The sequence below is a fragment of the Scyliorhinus torazame genome, chromosome 1, assembly GCF_047496885.1.
Source record: "Scyliorhinus torazame isolate Kashiwa2021f chromosome 1, sScyTor2.1, whole genome shotgun sequence".
NCBI lineage: Eukaryota > Metazoa > Chordata > Chondrichthyes > Carcharhiniformes > Scyliorhinidae > Scyliorhinus > Scyliorhinus torazame.
In genome coordinates this window covers 328,785,688-328,808,212 of record NC_092707.1, presented here as the reverse complement: position 1 = coordinate 328,808,212, position 22,525 = coordinate 328,785,688, and the positions used below count along the sequence as shown (strand labels likewise).

Below are 22,525 nucleotides of genomic sequence, written 5' to 3'. Positions count from 1 at the left end.
GTCATTTATATAAATGACAAACAGTAAGGGGCCCAGCACGGATGGATCCCTGTGGTACGCCACTGGTCACTAGCTTCCAGCCACTAAAGCAGCCGTCTATCATCACCCTCTGTCTCCTACCGCTAAACATAAAAATAAGTCTCCCATGTCGGACCTGCACAAAGGCTTTGCTGAAATCCATGTAAACTACATCACAGCACTACTCTTATCTACACACTTGGTTGCATGCTCAAAATATTCAATCATATTTGTCAGGCATGACCTCCCTCTGACAAAGCCATGCTGACTATCCCTGATCAAACCTGCCTATCCAAGTGGAGATAGATTCTCTCCTACAGAATCTTCTTCAGTAGTCTCCCAACCACTGACGTGAGACTCACTGGTCTGTCGTTTCCTGTCTTGTCTCTATAACCTTTCTTAAATAGTGGGACCACATTAGCTGTTCTCCAGTCCTCTGGCAGCTCTCTCGTGGCCAAAGAGGACTTAAAACTTTGGGTCAGAGCCCCGGCAATCTCCTCCCTCGCCTCCCACAGCAGCCTGGGACACAACTCATCCGGACCTGGAGATTTGTTCACTTTGAAGCCCGACATTACCTCCAGTACCTTACCACTCCCTGTGACAATTTGCTCAAGTACCTCACAATCTTTCTCTCCAAGTTCCATATTTTTATCCTCTTTCTCGGGTGAAGACAGATGTGAAATATTCGTTCAACACCCTACCAATGTCCTCTGGCTCTGCCCACAGATTTCCCCCTTGGTCTTTAATGGGCCCTGCTCTTTCCCTGGTTATCCTCTTCCCATTGATACACTTATAGAATATCTTGGGATTTTCCCTACTTTTACCAGCCACAGCTTTCTCATATCCCCTCTTCGCTCTCCTAATTGATTTCTTAAGCTTCATCCTCCACTTAGTGTACTCCACTAATGCGTCTGCAGACTTACTCCCCTCATACTTGTTAAAAGCCTCTCTTTTCCTTCTCATCATATCCTGAATGTCTCTGGTCATCCATGGTTCTCTGGATTTGTCACACCTTCCTATTTGTCTGAAGGGAACATTTTGGGCATGTACCTTTGAATGACCCCCATTGCTCTTCTGTAGGTTTCCCCACAAGTAACTCTTTCCAGTCTACCTTGGCCAAATACTGCCTTATTTTGTTAAAATCTACTCTCGCCCAATCCAAATTTTTGCAACTTGTCCATTTCTTTTGTTGCTCTCATTAGCCTTCGTTTTATTAGCTCTAATTCTGTCACCTTTGCTCACGAGTCACCAGGTATCTTTCTGATACCGCCACGTGGTTCAAGCTCAAGTAATGATTAATAATGCAGCACACCGCTTAATAAATGTTAAATCAACGATCATTTATTATATACAGCAATAAATACTTATACAATAATCCTACTTCTAGACTATTACCTACCACTAAAGGCCAATACTTAACTTTCGTGATGGCCCACCAGCTCAGGGAAACGAATGGTCTATCGAATTGGGTCTGGCCTGCGGGATTCAAAAAGGCTGGTACGGGTCGATAGTCTGGAGCACCTATCTGGTAGTGATCGCTGGAGTAAGACTTACTTGTTTCTTCGTCGAAGGGTCTCGAAGGTTGCGAGCAGGAGAAGAAGGGTCGATCTGAACTTGGCCCCTATTTTTATAGTTCCCAGGGGCTTCCCGCCTCTCGGGGCGGACCTTGACCCTGGTTCCAAGTGATTGGACTTGGTCCCAAACACTGGGTTCGATATGCTCCAATAATGGGGCAATTCCTTGATCGGGGGGTGGTCGTCCACCTTTCTTTGTCTCAGCCACTGCTGGCGCCGAAAAGTCTGGATCGGCTTCATGTTGCTAATGTGTAGCCATTGTTCCCGGGGATGGCTGCTTACTATGCAGATGGCTGGGTTGATGTGCTGTTAATGGTTGCAGGTATCGGTCTGGGCTGACTTCCCCAGAGCCGAATACACTGTTTTGCCTGCAGCTGTCCGTGTGAGTCCTGTTGGCTGATTTTCCCATCAGCCTCTTTAGTTCGCCATTTTAGGTCTGGGTTTGACCATTTTACTCGGGAATCAGCCATTTTAGGTGGCTACACTTTGTCCATAACAAATGTAAATTGTGCCATGTTGTGGTCGCTTTCACCAAAATGCTCCCCCACCAGCACATCAACCACTTGTCCGGCTTCATTCCACAGAATTAGTTTCAGCAGCACTGCACCCTTGTTGGATCCTCCACATATCGAGCTAAAAGATTCTCCTGTATACATTTTAAGAACTCTACTCCATCTAAGCCTTTATCATAATGGCTATCTCAATTAATTTTGGGAAAGTTGAAATCACCTAAAATAATTCCCTCATTATTTTTAATTGCGCACATTTTTGCTCCTCAATTTCCCGGTGACTATCAATTAGGGATGGGGAACAAATGCTGGCCTAGCCAGTGGAGCCCACATCCTGTAAAAATTCAATTTTCCAGCACTACTTCTAGAGTAGTAATATTTTGACAATGTTTTAATGCTCAAAAGAATCATCATTATATTGTAACTTAGCGTCATTAAGATATTGAATGTTTCTGAATTTGCATATAAATGCTTCCTTTTTTACTGCTGGTCCTATTTATGAAGATCAAGTATGCAGAACTCATTAGAATTTTGCAATATAAACATCTGAAGTATATACAGGTTTATCTAATGCACATAAATCAAAAAGTAAACCACTCCATATAATGTCAGTGTCTCCACTTGTTTCCCACTGTTTTCTTTTGATTCTTTGTCTTCTCTTGCATTCAGCTGTTTCTCTATTTTCACCTCTCGCTCTCTTTCCCCCTGCCCCTTTTCTTGCACTCACCCTTTCGCTCTCCTGCTCTTTCTCCCTGCGCTCCTTTTCTCCCTTCACCGTGACTTTGCGGGAAAATATCAGCTGTGACATTAGGATGGGAGGGGAAAGGCGACACGGTGGCACTGTTGCCTACGGGCAGCACAGTAGCACAAATGGTTAGCACTGTGGCTTCACAGCGCCAGGGTCCCAGGTTCGATTCCCCGCTGGGTCACTGTCTGTGCGGAGTCTGCACGTTCTCCCTGTGTCTGCGTGGGTTTCCTCCGGGTGCTCCGGTTTCCTCCCACAGTCCAAAGACGTGCAGGTTAGGTGGATTGGCCATGTTAAATTGCCCTTAGTCTCCAAAAGGTTAGGAGGGGTTATTGGGTTACGGGGATAGGGTGGAAGTGAGGGCTTAAGTGGGTCGGTGCAGACTCGATGGGCCGAATGGCCTCCTTCTGCACTGTATGTTCCATGTACGGCACTGAGGACCCAGGTTCGATTCTGGTCACTGTCCGTGTGAGTTTGTACATTCTCCCAGTGTCTGTGGGTCTCACCCGCACAACCCAAAGATGTGCAGGATAGGTGGATTGGCCATGCTAAATTGCCCCTCAATTGGAAAAAAAATAATTGGGTACTCTAAATTTATTAATAAAATAAAATAAATAAATAAGTATGGGCGGGGAAGGTGAAACATGGTGTCAATACTGGAGGATCAGACATCGAGCAGGTTGGGTAGGGGAAAGACAGGCTTTGCGATGCTGAATAAACAAACCTACGTGGCAGTTTAGTGTCACGTTTTGCATTTTGACACATTATCCTTCCCAGGTCTCCCATAGTGTTGGCAGCAGTAATGATGTCTTTGTTGCTGTGATTTTTAATACCACGAGTCAGTACCATATTTTTCTGATGGTTCTGTAAAGTATGGCATTTTATATTTTCTGGGCTGGATATCTGTGCTCTTTGTGTTTTGATATTTGTCGCATCCTAATGTGCTTCTTTGAAAACAGTGGATTTGTCGATTTGATATGCTCACATGCTTGCCCTTTTTCCTCGTGCCCAGACTGCATTTACTTGCATGGTAAAGCTGATGCGTAGCCGCCCACACTTGAGCCAACCAGTGGTTGAATCTCTGCTGACCCAACTTCATAGTGCACAGGACACCGCTCGTATTCCAATGTGTCATTGCCTTGCAGCAATAGCAGTGCAGTTGCCTGTCTTGGGAGAAGGGATGCTCGGAGAATTAATGGAGTTGTACAAAATGATTGGATCTTCATCGACAGACAAACAACAAGAACTTTTGGTAAAAAATCTCAAGATTTATTTAATGAGAATCGTGCATTTAAATGAAAGGAACATGAGGACTTCAGAGTCTGGTGTTACTGATTTTGCACAAATAAATAATCCACTGGCTAAATAGCCAATGACAAGTGGAATCACTGGGAAAATCATAAAATGTTACTGCACAGAAAGAGGCCATTAAGTCCATTGCATCTCTGCCAGCTCTCAATTACACCTGATCAAATATATTTTAATGATTCCCACAGGCGACAGCTACCGCATTTCTCTTTATGAAAACATTATTTAATTTGTTGTTCATAATTTGCTTTTTTTTGCAACCTATAACTTTCTAAGAGCGTTTTATCGTATGTTATGGATTCAGGAAGTTTACCTGCTAAATGCCAGAATTATAAACTTTTTCGAATTGACCCATAAAGTCTATGGGCGGGATTCTCCATTGGCTGACGCCGGAAAAGCAAATTGAGCGGAGAATAGGTTCCGACGCTAGCATCACAGCGGGCGCCAATTTGACGACAAATCGTATTTCACTGTCACCTCGACAGCGGCGTCAATGTGGTCCGTAACACACGTACAGTAAACACCGTTTGCATGTCATTAGCAGGCCTGACCCGGTATCCTCCGGGTTGCTGAGGGAGAGAGAGGGAGTACGGAAAGTGTCCAACATCATCATAGTTTGATGACAGTTGTGCCACTGGCCGGGGGGTGGGGGGGGGGATCTGCCTGGGCCGGGGGATGGCCAAGAGATGAGCTGTGGGGTCGGAGTAGACGGGCATGGAACATCATTGCCGCAACCGGAAAGACAGCCATGCAGCTAGCTGCACACGCTGCTAACACCCCGTCACATATAGGTGTTTCCCCCCTCCCCAGTGCCCTCTGGCCCCAGCTGACCCCAGTTGGTTGGGATTAGTGTGTGTGGAGATTGTAATATGTATATGCGGCTCCAGTTTGTCAGCCTCCCGAGTGTCAATCATGGACCTGGTGAACCCCGCACCATTTTTCATTGGAATCGATTATGATCCACTTGGCACTGGTGCTCGCCCCTCCACAGTCGCTGAATCGGTCCAGTTTCGGTGCCAGCTTTTCTGTTGTGAAAGTTGGCGAATTCTGCGGCGCCGTCAACACTTTGTCTCAGAAACGGAGAATCCCGCCAATTTTAAGGTATTAACTTAGGATTTGTTACAATTATTTTGAAATAATTGCTTAAGTAAAAATTAACTTTATTTTACTCCGAATTGATCATTATTCCTTTTAAAAGTGATTTTTTTCATTACCAAAGAACATTTGCATTTTGCCTCCAAGGCAATTTTTGCTTGATAATGTCGCTCCAAAATACAAAATTGTTTTCAAATATAATTATTTTTTCAAGAAATAGTTATGTTTATGCCTAATTTTTTAAAAATGAAATTGCCACTGCAAAGTAACACCAAAACTAATTTGACTTGTCTTCTGTTTATTTACATTTCAGCTTTTGGTCAACTTGTTATATGCTAACATTATGATAAAAGCGGAGCCTGGAATCTGAAACAAAAACAGAAAATACTGGACAATTGCAGCAGGTCTGACAGCATCTGTGGAGAGAGAGAGGGAGCTAACATTTCTAGTCTGGCTTTGACAAAGAGTGATCCAGACTTTAAACATTAGCTCCCTTCTCTCTCCATTGGTGCTGTCAGACCTTCTGCAATTGTCCAGTATTTTTAGTATGTGCTCACATTATGTTTGATTATGGCCCTGTAAAACACCTTTGGATATTTTATAACGTTAAAGGCACTTTATAAATGTAAGTTGTTTTGCATTTTAAATAATTATTTTTATAACTTTTTGATTAACATGTTTCTTCTTTCCTGCCAGGTAGCATTGGCTACAGTCATTTTTGTAGCCAATCAAAAAACTTTGTCTTCTGATGTCAAAAGTGTCATAAAACAACAATTGGAAAATGTAGCCAATGGCTGGACAGTTTACAGAATTGCCCGACAGGCTTCCAGAATGGTGAGCATTTTATGAATGAATTATAGCCAAAATCTAAGCAGGTTTTGTTGATGTGTCAAAATCTGAGCTTTATGAGGAACATCCGTCTCTCCTAAAAGTAACTTGGAAACTGGAGCGTGTTCACTTCCTTTCTAAAGGTTTCCCCCTCTTTATTTCCTGTTCAGTGAAAGCACCCAGGGTTCTTTCAGTATTGTTCTTGAGACTGTGCCAAGGTGTACTTGAGAGCTTGATGCACTATTAGATTTTCTGTCAGTGAGAATATTTGCTGGTTATGTTCAAACAGATAGGAGTGGAAGCAAAAGAAAGGCAGTTTTCTTGTGTTTGTTGCTTGAATGCAATCCTTGTTTCTTTCCCTCAAAACTTCCATTACCCTTCTGCACGCCCCATCTCCGGAAAACATTCCATTATCCATCTGCCCGGAGGGGCCAGAAGGTATGGTTAAGAGGACCAGGAGGTGGATTCTTTTAATAATCCAGCCCTAGCCTCTCTTTCCTCTTTGAGCCACTTGAACATATTGGTGCAGATCTTCTGAAGAGTGGAATTGCCACTCTGCTCGAACTTTCCCTGACCGCACACTTCTCTGTATCTCTTACCGGGTCTTCTGAGCCTGTGAAAGTTCATGATTTCTGCATCGGCGTCAACACTTAGACTCAGAAACGGAGAATCCCGCCAATTTATTGGTATTAACGATGAACATAGGATGAACTTGGGCACAGTGTCCCTCAGAGAGCTCTGTCACATTAGGGTAGAGTTGCACAGGAGGCACTAGCTGCCTTATATGGTAAGTTTAAAGGTCCAGTTTTAATGTTAGTAAATGGTTTAGTCAATGATGAGTGAATGGTTAGAGTGCTGGGGTGGGTTCGGGTGAGCCATTTGGGTGAGTAAATTGGAACTGTCTGAAGTCTCCGATTTTTAATTCTGAGACAATTGAGGAGAGTTCTGGGAGCAGGCAAATTGCCCATCAGAAGTTAAAACTTGTTGGACACTTGCCATGACTTCCGCAGGGCCCTGACATGCATCTCTATTTGTATGTCCAGTCTCTGACGACCCGGATACTGGAAAGTTTGGGCTTTTGCTTCCCAGACAATCCGGATACTGAGAGGCTTGGGGTGTTGTTTCCCCGATTCATGCTTAAAACTCTCTTGCAATTCTCTCTTGTCTGGTTTCTGCCCTGTTGATAGCATCATGTTTGCTCTGACCAAAATCACAAATTTCACCCTTTGTGACTGCAGCAGAGCCAGGGTACATTATCCTTCCTTATCATCCTCTACATCTCTGCAACATTTGACAAGTTCAACTGCTGTTCTCCATTACCCTGTAACAACATTTTGCCGTTTTCTGGTTCTGTTTGAACAGCCCCTGCATGTTTTTGTTCCTGCCTCTCTGAAAGTAACCACTACACCCCAACAACGTTTGTCTTTGATTGTGCATTGGCACTTCGCTCAACCGTTTCGATCATTTGCATGTTGTCAGACTGATTGACCAACCATGCCCTAGTGAGTATCTATTTCCACTGCCTGTTCACAGAGGAGGAAGAGGATAACCTATCTGACATTTCAAGGAAGAAATAATTAATCAAGGACTGGAATTGCAAGAAAACGCTATTAGCAAAAATAAAGGCACTTAAAGATTGCCAAATTGCCAGGATCAGATCGTTTCTACCCTAGGATTTCAAGGGCAGTAGTTGAAATTGAAGATACTTTAACCAGAATCATCCAAAGCACTTTAAATTCAGGAATTGTATTTTAATATTGAAAAATATCAAAGCTCCATTACTTAAGAAAGGTGAGAGTGAAAACTTTGAAATTATAGGCTTGTTAGTCGAGCGTCTGTTGTGGGGAAGTTATTGGAATTTATAATTGAGAACAGGATGATGACCCTTGAAGAAATTTGAACTGATTATAGAGAGCCAACCAGGATTTGTAACGGCAGGTCATGTCTAAGAAACAGTCATACTTTATATGAAATGTATTCATTCACCTTTATCCTTTCACCAGAGTCCAAACAATTAATTCAACCTCTTCAATGCATATTCTGAAAGCCATCTTGCAGACATTAGTTAAAATTTGGAGGTTTATGACTTGTTGGTGTATGACAGAGTTGACCTGGCCACAGTTTGCAAGTGGCATGCAGCTCTTTGGCACACAAGAGTGCAGCTCATTCCTTGCGCTGTGAAACCAATTAAATCAAGCATCCGAGGGAGGTTAACCATTGGGTGTAGCCTCGGCAACAAACGGCATCACAGGAGAGAACCGGCGAGCAGGCAAAAGCACTGGGAGGGTAGTTAGGATGAACAATTTGTTCCCGCGGGTCACGCAATTTCATTCATAGTTTCCACCGTCATACGTCGGGCTGTGTGCCCCTCAGCGCTAATTTATTTTGCTCCCTAACTCACTCTCGCTGCTGACCTTGTGGCCTCTATTTGGAAAAAGTTAAATACAGAACAGGAATGGAAGAATCTACTGTATTGGGACACAGGTACTCTTGATTCAAATTTGTTGTTCAATAGGTGGTTGTAGCTTTTTTCAAGTAAAATCAATATTGTCTTGACTGATTTTCACATTTATCTTGTCCCTGGTGGCTCTTAGTTGGCTGAAGATGATCATATGTGGCTTGAAGTTTGGCCAACTCTGGCACATGGTGTCAGTATAGTACATGAACTTTGAGCTGATTTGATATCCTCTTATTTCAGCCCAAGAATTTATCAGAATAATCTTCAACTAACATGTCAATCATGTATTCTTCATTGTGATTGAACACGTTCTGACTTTGGCTGCAAATTTTTATTACAGTTTATTTGCAGCCTCTAGTGGCAGATACCAGGTAGAGCATCAATGTCGCATTGAAAATCCTGAACAACTTGATCTTTTTCTAGTTTTTTCCTTTCCACTTGGTCCCCCCCACCCACCAAAAATAAAAAATAATAATTGTTAACATTTTTCACATGAGAAAGAAATGTCACCATCTGATTGGAGAGTCTGGGTTGGAAACTGAGCAAACTGCCAGGTTTCTGTTTTCTTCTACTTGATTAAACAGTTTAGATTTGCAATGACCAGATGTATATTGTTCCCATAGGAACAAGTTAACCTCCATAGATTTCCATTGTTTAGCAATGTTTCTCTTTAAAGAGCCAGTTTTATATCCCCACCTCAGCCTGTTCACCATTTTTTAAATTAGCTAATATACGAACAAATGAAATTCATCAGCTTAGATTCAATGTTAGCGTCTACTAGGGTTAAAATTGTAGAAACATGAGCGTGGCATCCCAAGTGCCCTTTGCAGAGATACCATATATTTGTTTGCTTTCAGGGAAATAAAGCATGCCATGCACATGGTACTGAGACCATTAACCATTCTCGTAGTTAACTTTATATGGCAGACAAATTGATTATGTAGCAATTGTTCGGCAACAGAATGGGTTGCTAAGCCATTTCAGAAGGTATTAAAGATCAACCGGGTTGATGGGCGCTGAAGATTTAGGCTCGACATTGTGCTGTGACAGATCATAAATTTAACCTGCAGTTCCCCTGAGATTCCAAGTTTGGTCACGACAGAGAGGGGATGAGAGGAAGCCAAGTACTTTCCATGGGAAAGAAAACCTGTGTTTTTCGCCTGTTCAGAATTTAGGCAAGAATCTCTTCTACCCATTCCATGCTTACATAATGAAATGTCGCCAGTTTGCAAGGATGTCTTTTGACCAATATTTCTCTTTACTGGTATTTTCAGGGAAACCACGATATGGCTGGAGAGCTTTACCATGGCTTGTTGACGCAAGTAGCTTCTGAACATTTTTACTTCTGGCTAAACAGTTTGAAGGAATTCTCAAAAGCAGAGCAATGTCTGGCTGGCCTGCAGGACAACGAATCTAGTGTTGCACTGGCCTGTATTGCCAAAGCTTTGAAATACTACCAAAGAGGCATCGCGTCACTGACAGTGAGTTCAATTCAAAATGCATGCGTCCAGTTTTAAACTTTAGTTTTCGCAGTGGTCCAGTTCTTTCAGATTTATATTGTTGCTGAATAGATGACTACTGTTTTGTCGGCTTCCCAGAGGACTTTGCAATTGGCAGCTGTGTTATATGTTTGTTGAGCAATTTGAAGGCAAGATATATTAAGACATATAAAACCCTTTATAAATTTAATTTACAAACAAAAGCATCAAATTCTTTTCAAAAAACAAAGCACCGTTGAGATGGCAGGAAAACTGGTTTGAGTGCAATGCAATTTAAGTATGATTATCCTTTTCGCTGGGGTTACTCTAATTTAAGGTTTTGGGTTAACTGCAATTGAGGAAGTAGGTTAAACTCAAAGTGCTCTAATGTTATAGATCCTAGAACACTGAGGGGCGGTTGGAGAGGCAATAGAGACTTTGACCATTTTCAAACATCCTTCAATATGTAAGCTGCCAGATGACTGAAAGCTGCCCGTATTACAGATTTGGGTTTGGGGTAGGCACAGTCTCGGGTTTAGTGGTGTTGGGTGCTCCGCAGATTAAGCATTCTTTTGCTGAGTTAATGCTAGCTGCCATATTTCTACTTGCTTGACAACATAGCATATCAATAATATCCCCTTGTGATGTGAACCAGATATGATTACCTTTTGTACATGTGATTCAGTCTCTAAAAGTGGATTGAGCCAATACCTTGCAGGAGATGGTCAGACATGAATCGTTAAGCTGCTTTATTTCTCAACAAGACAAATGTAAAGATCAGCCATTATGACTGAATTCAATCCATGTGGTTTATCTTCCCGTAAAAATTTTAGTAGAAATAAATAACATGCAGCATTACAAACGAAGCTTCTCATTTTCTTCCAGCATTTCTAACCTCTCTGCCACAGTGAAACCCCTCATACTTTCTGATAAACAAGCCTGAGTGCACTCCAGCTTTCCTATTTTTAAAAGACTCCTTGTCATGATAAAGATGTTCTGTATCCCACTTGCACAGATTGTGTCTTCAGACATGTCAACCCCATCCCCAAAAGAAACTCTTGCTGCCTCATTTTCTTTTATAATCATCTTACTTGGGGCAATTGTAGGAACATAAAGCAAACCTGCAAATTAATTTTTTTAAACTTGCGAGATAGTTTGGGAGCATGACAGTAACAAGCTGCATTAAATGTAATATTCCTTTCAGGCTGCAAGCACACCTTCCAACCCCCTGACTTTTCAGTGTGAATTTGTCAAACTGAGGATTGACATGCTGCAGGCATTCTCCCAGCTGATTTGTACCTGTAACAGCCTGAAGACCAGCCCTCCGCCTGCCATTGCCACAGCCATTGCTATGGCATCTGGAAATGATTTGCAGAGATGTGGCCGTATTACCAACCAGGTATGTAGATGTTTTACTAGATGCTTTGGATCAGGACCACATTAGGATTGGGCTAGATGATCACTAACAGATTGGTCTGGAGGATCTTCAACACAATGAAACAATTGAAATGAAAACATAAAGCCTAATTGGCAGCTGGAGTAGGTTGAATGTCCTCTGAATCATTTGTCATTACACCAGGCAACTGAGCAGTGATGTTTACATAGTTGATGTACAAACACAGTAGCACAGTGGTTAACACAGTTGCTTCACAGCTCCAGGGTCCCAGGTTCGATTCCCGGCTTGGGTCACTGTCTGTCTGAAATCTGCAAGCTCTCCCCGTGTGTGCGTGGGTTTCCTCCGGATGCTCCGGTTTCCTCCCACAGTCCAAAGATGTGCAGGTTAGGTGGATTGGCCATGCTAAATTGCCCTTAGTGTCTAAAAAGGTTAAGTGGGGTTACTGGGTTACGGGATAGGGTGAAGGCATGGGCTTAGGTAGGATGCTCTTTCCAAGGGCCGGTGCAGACCCGATGGGCCAAATAGCAGCCTCCTGCACTGTAAATTCTATGATTCTATGATGCTATCCATGTACTTGCAAATTGCTGCAGTACAATGAAGTTCACGGTCAACAATGTCCACCGTTTAGCCTACACAGGACAAAGCATTTTTTTATCAACTTGATTTCTTGCCATTGGAGTGGAAAGATTAGTGATTATCTTTTGGGAGTGATGATATGAATTCACAGGAATGGCATGGTGTCAGTAATCGTAATGTATACACAGACATGGGTCACAATTTGGTACAAATGTACTGAAAATAGCAAGTGTTTGGAAGATTGCCAGAAGTAGGTTCAAAGTAAGCGTGTGGATCGAACATTTCAACTGCTATTTATGAATTTTGATCTTTCTTCTACCTGAACCTTTTGATCAAGTTACTTCCTTTAACTGACTCACGGGCGTGTTTTTTTTTCATGCTTTAGCTGAATTCTGGCAAAACTTTCTTCACATGAAAACAACAGCCAATTTTGCTTTTTAAGTTTAAGGTTATGCGACTCATTTATTATTTTTCAGTTTTGAAATGCTAAGTAAAAGGATGTGCAATCATTCTAATCTGGTGTGTTTTCATTCATTTAGATGAAGATATCAATGGAAGAGTTCAGAAGTTTAGCAACGCGCTACCATGACCTTTATCAATCTTCCTTTGATGCTGACTCTGCTACCTTGAGAAATGTTGAGCTGTATCCTTTTCTGCTGAGCTGTAAATTTTTGTTTTGAACATCAATTGAGATAAATGATTTCCTGCCTCCAGATAGTCAAAAACTGCCAATTTCAGCAAGTGATTGTTTTGTGATGGCCTTCCATTAATGGTCGTAAATGCAAACTGAATTGTTTTGAGTTGCACAGAAAGGCTCAAATAGTCTTGTGTTTCATAGTCATTAAAATGAATCCTGACAAATCTTTCATTTTCTACACATTAACTCAATCCTGCCCATGCACTTTACTTCATTCATTGATATTGGAGGGTAGTGATCGGGAGTAGGGGGTTAATCTTGCGGTATTGGATTGGCCAATTCTTACACATCCTGCCTGATTTTCAAAGGCAAAGAAGTGCCATGTACAAATGGTGACCAAATACTGCTGCCAATTTTATGCCTCCACTGAAGTTAAAAGTTTGAGATTTCAGCAGAATAAATGGCACATTTCAATAATATACGTTTTGATGGTTTATTTCTGGCTTTAAGACTCTTTGAGCCATTGTACTTAGCAAGATGCAATTTTGATGACTTGTACACAATTGGGAACAAGGTGGTGCAATTTAATTATTTGCTAAACACGGTGTGTGGCCTTAACTTTATTCATAGACAGCAACAAAGTTGCCTACTGATTTCTCATTCGATTGAAGCGCTAATTCTGGATCCAGATTCTGCGAGGTAATGACTTCTAGTATGCCTTTCATTGTGTGGCAGTTTCTATGATGTAGCAACATGCTATCAATTATCTTCGACAGGAACTTGTTTTGCAGGAAGAACTTGAATGTGCAATGGGTAAGCATTCCACTTAAACTCTCAATCCAACCCAGACTAATGGGATGAGCATTTTGAACTCCGAATTCAAATTCACTTGAGTTGGAAATTTAATGGAATTCTACAGAGAACTGTCTTGGGAATTTCTGTTAAACATTAATCTCTGATTAGTGTCATGATATGCAAACATGCAACCAATGAACACTCAGAATAGGACACAACCAATGGGCAGTCAGGACACTCAGGTGGCATCACCACAAGAGGGCATGACATAAACACTATAAAAGTGATGAGGGACTCACATCCTGCCTCTTTCCACAGACAGACATCTAGAGAGTTAGACAGGGCTGATCAGCAGCATCACACCCCAGCACGTGGCTTAGAGCAAGCTGGTACAGTTAGATTAGCAGAGAGTCGAACTCATTTGAGAACTGTGTTAATAGTTCAATAAACACATTGAACTCATTTCAGAGTCTGGAGCATCCTTTAGTTAAGACTGCATCAAGTAGCAGCCGGTGTTATCCGAAGCAGCATAACACAACAATTAGGACGGATGAATTGTTGTGATAATACCAATTGTGCACGATATTGATATTGGCTCTCATAAAGGGTGTTTATTATTTTGTCTTTTAAGACCATAAGACAAAGGAGTGGAAGTAAGGCCATTCGGCCCATCGAGTCCACTCCACCATTCAATCATGGCTGATTTCAACTCCATTTACCCGCTCTCTCTCCATAGCCCTTAATTCCTCAAGAAATCAAGAATTTATCAACTTCTGTCTTAAAGACACTCAACGACCCGGCCTCCACCGCCCTCTGTGGCAATGAATTCCACAGACCCACCACTCTCTGGCTGAAGAAATTTCTCCTCATCTCTGTTCTAAAGTGACTCCCTTTTATTCTAAGGCTGTGCCCCCGGGTCCTAGTCTCCCCTGCTAATGGAAACAACTTCCCTACGTCCACCCTATCTAAGCCATTCATTATCTTGTAAGTTTCTATTAGATCTCCCCTCAACCTCCTAAACTCCAATGAATATAATCCCAGGATTCTCAGACGTTCATCGTATGTTAGGCCTACCATTCCTGGGATCATCCGTGTGAATCTCCGCTGGACCCGCTCCAGTGCCAGTATGTCCTTCCTGAGATGTGGGGCCCAAAATTGCTCACAGTATTCTAAATGGGGCCTAATTAATGCTTTATAAAGCTTCAGAAGTACATCCCTGCTTTTATATTCCAAGCCTCTTGAGATAAATGACAACATTGCATTTGCTTTCTTAATTAGGAACTCAACCTGCAAGTTTACCTTTAGAGAATCCTGGACTAGGACTCCCAAGTCCCTTTGCACTTCAGCATTATGAATTTTGTCACCGTTTAGAAAATAGTCCATGCCTCTATTCTTTTTTCCAAAGTGCAAGACCTCGCACTTGCCCACGTTGAATTTCATCAGCCATTTCTTGGACCACTCTCCTAAACTGTCTAAATCTTTCTGCAGCCTCCCCACCTCCTCAATACTACCTGCCCCTCCACCTATCTTTGTATCATCGGCAAACTTAGCCAGCATGCCCCCATCCAGTCATCTAGATCGTTAATATATAAAGAGAACAGCTGTGGCCCCAACACTGAACCCTGCGGGACACCACTCGTCACCGGTTGCCATTCCGAAAAAGAACCTTTTATCTCAACTCTCTGCCTTCTGCCTCACAGCCAATCGTCAATCCATGTTAGTACCTTGCCTCGAATACCATGGGCCCTTATTTTACTCAGCAGTCTCCCGTGAGGCACCTTATCAAAGGCCTTTTGGAAGTCCAGATAGATAACATCCATTGGCTCTCCTTGGTCTAACCTATTTGTTATCTCTTCAAAGAACTCTTAACAGGTTTGTCAGGCACGACCTCCCCTTACTAAATCCATGCTGACTTGTCCTAATCCGACCCTGCACTTCCAAGAATTTAGAAATCTCATCCTTAACGATGGATTCTAGAATCTTGCCAACAACCGAGGTTAGGCTAATTGGCCTATAATTTTCCATCTTTTTCCTTGTTCCCTTCTTGAACAGGGGGGTTACAACAGCGATTTTCCAATCCTCTGGGACTTTCCCTGACTCCAGTGACTTTTGAAAGATCATAACTAACGCCTCCACTATTTCTTCAGCTATCTCCTTTAGAACTCTAGGATGTAGCCCATCTGGGCCCGGAGATTTATCAATTTTTAGACCTCTTAGTTTCTCTAGCACTTTCTCCTTTGTGATGGCTACCAAATTCAACTCTGCCCCTTGACTCTCCTGAATTGTTGGGATATTACTCATGTCTTCTACTGTGAAGACTGACGCAAAGTACTTATTTAGTTCCTCAGCTATTTCCTTGTCTCCCATCACTAGATTACCAGCGTCATTTTGGAGCGGCCCAATGTCTACTTTTGCCTCACGTTTGTTTTTAATGTATTTAAAGAAACTTTTACTATCATTCCTAATGTTACTGGCTAGCCTACCTTCATATTTGATCCTCTCTTTCCTTATTTCTCTCTTTGTTATCCTCTGTTTGTTTTTGTAGCCTTCCCAATCTTCTGACTTCCCCACTACTCTTTGCCACATTATAGGCTTTCTCTTTTGCTTTGATGCATTCCCTAACTTCCTTTGTCAGCCATGGCTGCCTAATTCCCCCTCTGATAACCTTTCTTTTCTTTGGGACGAACCTCTGTACTGTGTCCTCAATTACTCCCAGAAACCCCTGCCATTGCTGTTCTACTGTCTTTCCCACTAGGCTCTGCTCCCAGTCGATTTTCGTCAGTTCCTCCCTCATGCCCCTGTAGTTACCTTTATTTAACTGTAACACCTTTACATCTGATTCTACCTTCTTTCTTTCAAATTGCAGATTGAATTCTACCATATTATGATCACTGCCTCCTAAATGTTCCCTTACTTTAAGATCTTTAATCAAGTCTGGCTCATTACATTAAGTCCAGAATGGCCTGTTCCCTCGTGGGCTCCATCACAAGCTGTTCCAAAAAGCCCTCCTGTAAATATTCAATGAATTCCCTTTCCTTGGGTCCACTGGCAGCATTATTTACCCAGTCCACCTGCATATTGAAGTCCCCCATGATCACTGTGACCTTGCCTTTCTGACATGCACTTTCTATTTCGTGGTGCATTTTGTGCCCCTGGTCCTGACCACTGTTAGGAGGCCTGTACGTAACTCCCATTATGGTTTTACAGGATACTCCCAGTTAGAATAGAATTAACTGTCAAAAGTACAGAACCATTTGCAGCTGCAACTGTGCAGGTAATAAGCAGCTCCAAAGCAAATACCCAGCTGCCTCTCCCTGGTCTTCAGTGGCATGAGCATCATCTTACTTTGCTATCAACCATGAGCAGAAGCTGACTGGGCCAGATATCTCAATATTCTGGCAGCCAGAGTAGGACAGAGACTGGGTAGATTCTGACAAATGGGTCCCTTGATGATCTCTTGATGTCTTTACCCTATCTCTGGGCTTAATTGTGAGTGCAAAGGAATGCCCTCAACTAGCCTACATCAATATAGCCCCAATACCACTCAAGAATTTCAGTACCATCTCAGACAGAACAGTTAGCTTGATTGACGTCCCTGCCACTGAACACCATATCCATTCTGTCCCATTATCATTAAACTGCGGCTGCAAGATGCAATGTCTACAGGATGTGCTGCAGCAACTCATCCTCACCAACTTGCCTGCCACAGATGTATCTGTCCAGGACAGTATCGGTAGGAGTGACCCCCAGACAATGCTCATGGAGACAAAGTCCCGTCTTCACATTGAGGATACTCTCCATTGTGTTGTATGGTACCACCACCTTGCTAAATGGGATAAATTTCAAACAGATTTAGCAACTAAAGACTGGGCAACCATGAGGTGCTGTGGACCATCAGTAGCAACAGAACTGGACTCAACCACAATCTGTAACCTCATGGCCCAGCATATCTCCCACTCTTCCATTACAAGCAAGCCAGGGGATCAACCCTGGTTCACTGAAGAGTGCAGGAGGGCATGCTAGGAGTAGCACCAGGCATACCTAAGAATGAGGTGTCAACCTGGTGAAGCTACAACACAGGACTACTTGTGTGCCAAACGGCATAAGCAGGAGCTAAGTGATTTCGCAACCAGCGCATCAGACCTAAGCTCTGCAGTCCTGCCACATCCAATCGTGAACAGTGATAGGCAATTTAACAACTCACTGGAGGAGGTGGCTCCTTAAATATCCCCATCCTTTATGATGGGGCAAGCTCAGAACATCAGTGCAGAAGACAAAACTAAAGCATTTGCAGCTATTTTCAGCCAGAAGTGCCACATGGGTGTTCCACCTTGGCCTCCTCCAGAAGCGTAACAAATGCCAGTCTTCAGCCAATTCAATTCATTCCATGTGATACCAAGAAACGGATGAAGGCACTGGATATTGCAAATGCTATGGGCCCATGCCCCTAACAAAGCTGTTATAATAAAGGTACAACACTGACAGCTACCCGGCAATGTGGAAAATTGCTCCGGTATGTACTGTACATAAAAATAGGACAAATTCAACCTGGCCAATTACCACCCCATCAGTCTACTCTCAATCAATGGAAGGGGGGTCATCAACAGTGCAATCAGTGGACCCTCAGTCCGGGTGCTGCCACGTTCAGTTGGCTCCTAACCTCTTTACAGCCTTGGGACAAACATGGACAAAAGAGCATACCTCCAGAGGTGAGGAGAGTGTGACTTTTCCTGACATCAGAGCAGCATTTGACCAAGTGTGACATTAAGGAGCCCTAGCAAAACTGGAGTCAATGTAGATTTGGGGCTAAAACTGGTTGGGGGTCATGTCTAGCACAAAGGAAGATGGTTGTGGTTGTCGGATGTCAATCATCTCGGTTCCATGAAATCAAAGAAGACGTTCCTCAGGGTAGTGTCCTTGGCCCAACCATCTTCAGCTGCTTCATCATAAGGTCAGAAGTGGGGATGTTCGCTGATGACTGCACAATATTCAGTGCCATTCATTACTCTTTAGATACTGAAGCAGTCCACATCTAAAGGCAGCAAAACCTGGGCAATATCCAGGCTTGGGCTGACAAGTGGCAAGTAACATTCATGCCACAAGTGTCAGGCAATGACCATCTTCAACAAGAGAGAATCTTAACAATCGTCCCTTGATATTCAATGACATTGCCGTCACTGAATCCCCCACTATCAATTACCATTGACCAGAAGCTGAACTGGACTAGCCACATAAATACTGTGGCTACAGAGCAGGTCAGACGCGAGGAATCCTGCTGCAAGTAACTCACCACCTGACTTTCCAAAGCCTGTCCACCATCTGTAAGGCAGAAGTCAGAAGTGTAATGGAATACTCCCCACTTGCCTGGATGAGTGCAGCTCCAGCAGCACTCGAAGCTTGGAACCATTGTGGACAAAGCAGCCCGCTTGATTGGCACCCCGTCCACAAACATTTATTCCCTCCATCACCGAAGCACAGTAGCAGTAATGTGTACCCTCACTGTAGAACTCACCAGGACTTTAGGCAGCACCTGCCAAACCCATGACTACAATCATACGGAAGGACAAGGATATCACCACCACCTAGGAGTTCCACTCCAAACCACTCACCATCCCAACCTGGAAATATATCACTGTTCCTTCACTGTCGCTGGCTCAAAATCCTGAACTCCCTCCCAAACAGCACTCTGGGTGGACCTACACCAGATGTACTCCCCACCTTCTTAAGAGCAATTAGGAATGGAGAATAAATGTTATCCTAGCCAGCAACACCCACATCCCATGTATAACTTTTTTTTAAAAACTCACCAATCTTACTTTGAAAACATGCCCCAGCAACATTATCTCATCCATCAGGGATAATAACAGCAGGGTCTTGAGCATACCATCCTGATTTGGATGTTAAACACAGTTTATTACAAAGACTGCAGAGGTTTGAGGAGCAGGGCCACCATTAACATCACAGTAACTAGGGATGCCAGGAAATATGGCTTGCCTGGGTTGCCCACACCCTAGAAACAAAATTGTGGAATAAATTATGAAGATTATTGATCAAAATTATTTTTTCAGTCATTATTTTCTGACATAAACTTTTTAAAAAAATGTTTTTCTTCTTTTTCACATTTTCTTCAAAATTTACCCCCACCAATAAACAGTAAACAGTAACGGTACAATGTCACATCCCTTATTAACAACAACAATCCCATCCTCTCACCAACCCCCACACAACAGCCCACATGACAACATAATCATCAAATAAAGAAAACCCAGAAAAGGAATCAGGAATCGCCCATGGTCACCATTAACATACATAGTCCACCCCCCGCCCCCGCTAATTTACAAGGTCGTCCAATCCCCGAAAGTGTACAATGAATGACACCCACGAATTGCAAACCCCCCCCCCCCCCCCTCCCCAGGCTCCTCCCCTCCACTTCCTCTCGAAACACCTCACCCAGTATCGGTCCCTTCCCCCAACTTCTCACCCCGGCTAGGCTGATCGAAACCTGTTCTACCAGGCTCTGGTTGCCGCAGCCCCTCCCCCCAACTCGCTGCCGTTCGCTGGCCGGCTTGCTTCAGCCAGTGTGGAGGTCCCCGCCTGGGTCTCCTTCCCCCCCTGCCCGGTCCCAGGAAAACAAAGAAATCCCCCTTAACACACAACCCCAGCATAAACACACAAGGTCCAAAGAACCATCAATTCAAAGGAAAGCCCCAACTCCTACCTTGTCCAAATAGACAGCGTCGACTCATTTAGTACATACAACAACATGCAGTGAAAAGATAAAGGTACATACTCTCCTACCAGTCCCCTACCCTCAGTACAAGACCAGTCCTCAGTCCCATTTCTCAGTTCTGCCACAGCCCTTCTGCCTTCGCAAACACCTCCGCCACTCCCACCATCTCAAAATATAAGTCTTTGGATTTGTACGTCACCCTCAGCTTGGCTGGATACACTATGCCGCACTGCATCTTGCTGTTATATAGTGCCGTCTTCACTCGGCCGAAGGCCACCCGCCTCCTTGCCAACTCCACCATAAAGTCCTGGCATATGCGTATACCAACTCCAACCCACGGCACCTCCTACTTCTGCTTTGCCCAGCACAGGGCCTTCTTCACGTGGTACCTACGGAAACAAACAGTCACCACTCTTGGCGGCTCACTCGCTTTATGTATAGGCCTCCACGACCTATGAGCCCAATCCAGTTCGTATCGAGAGGAATCATCCCCCTCCCCCAATAGCTCTGCCAACATCGTGGCAAAATACTCCGTCGGCCTCGGGCCTTCCACCCCTTCGGGCAGACCCACGATCCTCAGATTCTGCCGCCTGGATCTGTCTTCCAGGTCTTCCATTTTGGCTCGCAGACCCGTGTTGGTCTCTATCATCCTCCGCAGCTCCTTCCCCATCGAGGTGAGCTGATCACTGTTGTGCTAGTGCCCCTTCCACTTCCTTCAGCGTCTCACCTTGCTCCCGCACCTCAGCCACTGCACTCGATACTGCCGCCCTCACGGGGCAATCGCCTCCTCCACCAGCGCTTTCAACACCACCCCAACTCCTTCCTCATCGCTTCCATGTGTTTTGTGAACTGTCTTTTAAGTTCCGCGGCCATCGCCTCGGTCATCCTTTCTGCCGTGAGCAGTGCGGCCTCACCCGGTGCCTCCGCCTTCCTTCCTGTTCCTGAGCCGACTTTTCCACCCACCGGCGGACCATCATTGGCCCCTTTTTCACAGCTGTTTTTCTTTGAGCTTTGGACATCGCTCTTCTCTATGCCTTCCTACCCTTGTTTCCTCAAAAGTTGCTCCTGGGGCGGGGCATCAATACTCCAAAAAATCAATTCTCGGGCGGGAGCCCTCCAATGCGTGGCTTCCTCCTACCCGCCGCCACCGGAAGTCCGAACTTTGGTGCTGACAGATATACTTGTTGCACTTTCTGTGCAAGCAATGCTTCTGTAGTTCTCAGGGAGCTGCTCCCAAATTCTAACTGGTACTAACTATTTAGCCTTTTGCTGAACATACATTGATATCTTGCACACTTACTGTAATTATAACAATTTAGCCTTTGTTGGATTAGTATATTACAGAAGATCCTATTTTAGGGGCTGGTTTAGCTCAGTGGGCTAGACAGCTGGTTTGTGATGCAGAACAAGGCCAGCAGCGCGGGTTCAATTCCCGTAACAGCTGAGAATTCGGAATTTTCCCTCTGTGTATCCGAACAGGCGTCGGAATGTGACGACTAGGGGCTTTTCACAGTAACTTAATTGCAATGTTAATGTAAGCCTACTTGTAACAATAAAGATTATTTATTTATTTATTTTTCCTAAACCAAATGCTGCAATATTAATGCTGTAAATCATTTTCGAAGTAGCAGAAATAATTTGCTTTCTCATAATTATGGGGAAAAAATGGCTTCCCCCTACATTGAATGAGAATATCTTCCATACCAGATTAGTCCAGGATTGTTTCTGATGGTTTTAGATGCCGTGTCTTAGACTAATTGGTAGAGGGGGATGATTTTTGTCAACATAATTCATAATTTGTAGGCATTTGCTCAGACAGTAGGTTTCACAGAGGGTGTAAAATGGAGACACTGAAGTTCTATGCCAAAATTTATTTATTCCATGGGATGGCACAGTGGGTGCACTACTGCCTCATAGTGCCAAGGACCCGGGTTCAATTCCAGCCTTTGATGACTGTCTGTGTGGAGTTAGCATTTTCTCCCCGTCCCTCTCGGTACTCTGGTTTCCTTCCACTGTCCAAAGGTGTGCAGGTTAGGTGGATTGGCCATGCTAAATTGCCCTTTGTGTCCAAGGATGTGCAGGTTAGGCGGGGATAGGGAAGGGGAGTGGGCCTAGGTAGGATAATGTTTCTGAGGGTTGGTGCAGAGTCGATAGGCAGAATTGCCTCCTTCTGCACTATTGGTATTCTATGATTCTCAGTTGTCAATGAGACAGTATTACTCTAGATGAAATATTTTGGCCTTCTCTTCCCCCAACTTTGCTGAGTTTTTGGGAGTTTGGGGTTGCAAAATATGGAGCCCTAATTTAATTCCACGTTACACTTCAAATAAATATTGATTTCTTGAGCAGTACAACAAAATTGTAGCAATTTGTTCAAC

At 43.6% G+C, this 22,525-nt stretch overlaps 1 protein-coding gene across 1 annotated transcript in view; it reads left to right on the top strand.

The window, feature by feature from the left end:
* ints7 (integrator complex subunit 7) overlaps nucleotides 1-22,525 on the top strand; it is a 107,576-nt gene that overhangs the window by 61,476 nt on the left and 23,575 nt on the right. Inside the window, exons 11-16 of the mRNA XM_072508625.1 lie at nucleotides 3,859-4,098; nucleotides 5,946-6,083; nucleotides 9,810-10,016; nucleotides 11,218-11,412; nucleotides 12,525-12,628; nucleotides 13,253-13,321. Of these exons, the coding sequence (XP_072364726.1) occupies nucleotides 3,859-4,098; nucleotides 5,946-6,083; nucleotides 9,810-10,016; nucleotides 11,218-11,412; nucleotides 12,525-12,628; nucleotides 13,253-13,321 (953 nt within the window). The remainder of the gene's footprint in view (nucleotides 1-3,858; nucleotides 4,099-5,945; nucleotides 6,084-9,809; nucleotides 10,017-11,217; nucleotides 11,413-12,524; nucleotides 12,629-13,252; nucleotides 13,322-22,525) is intronic.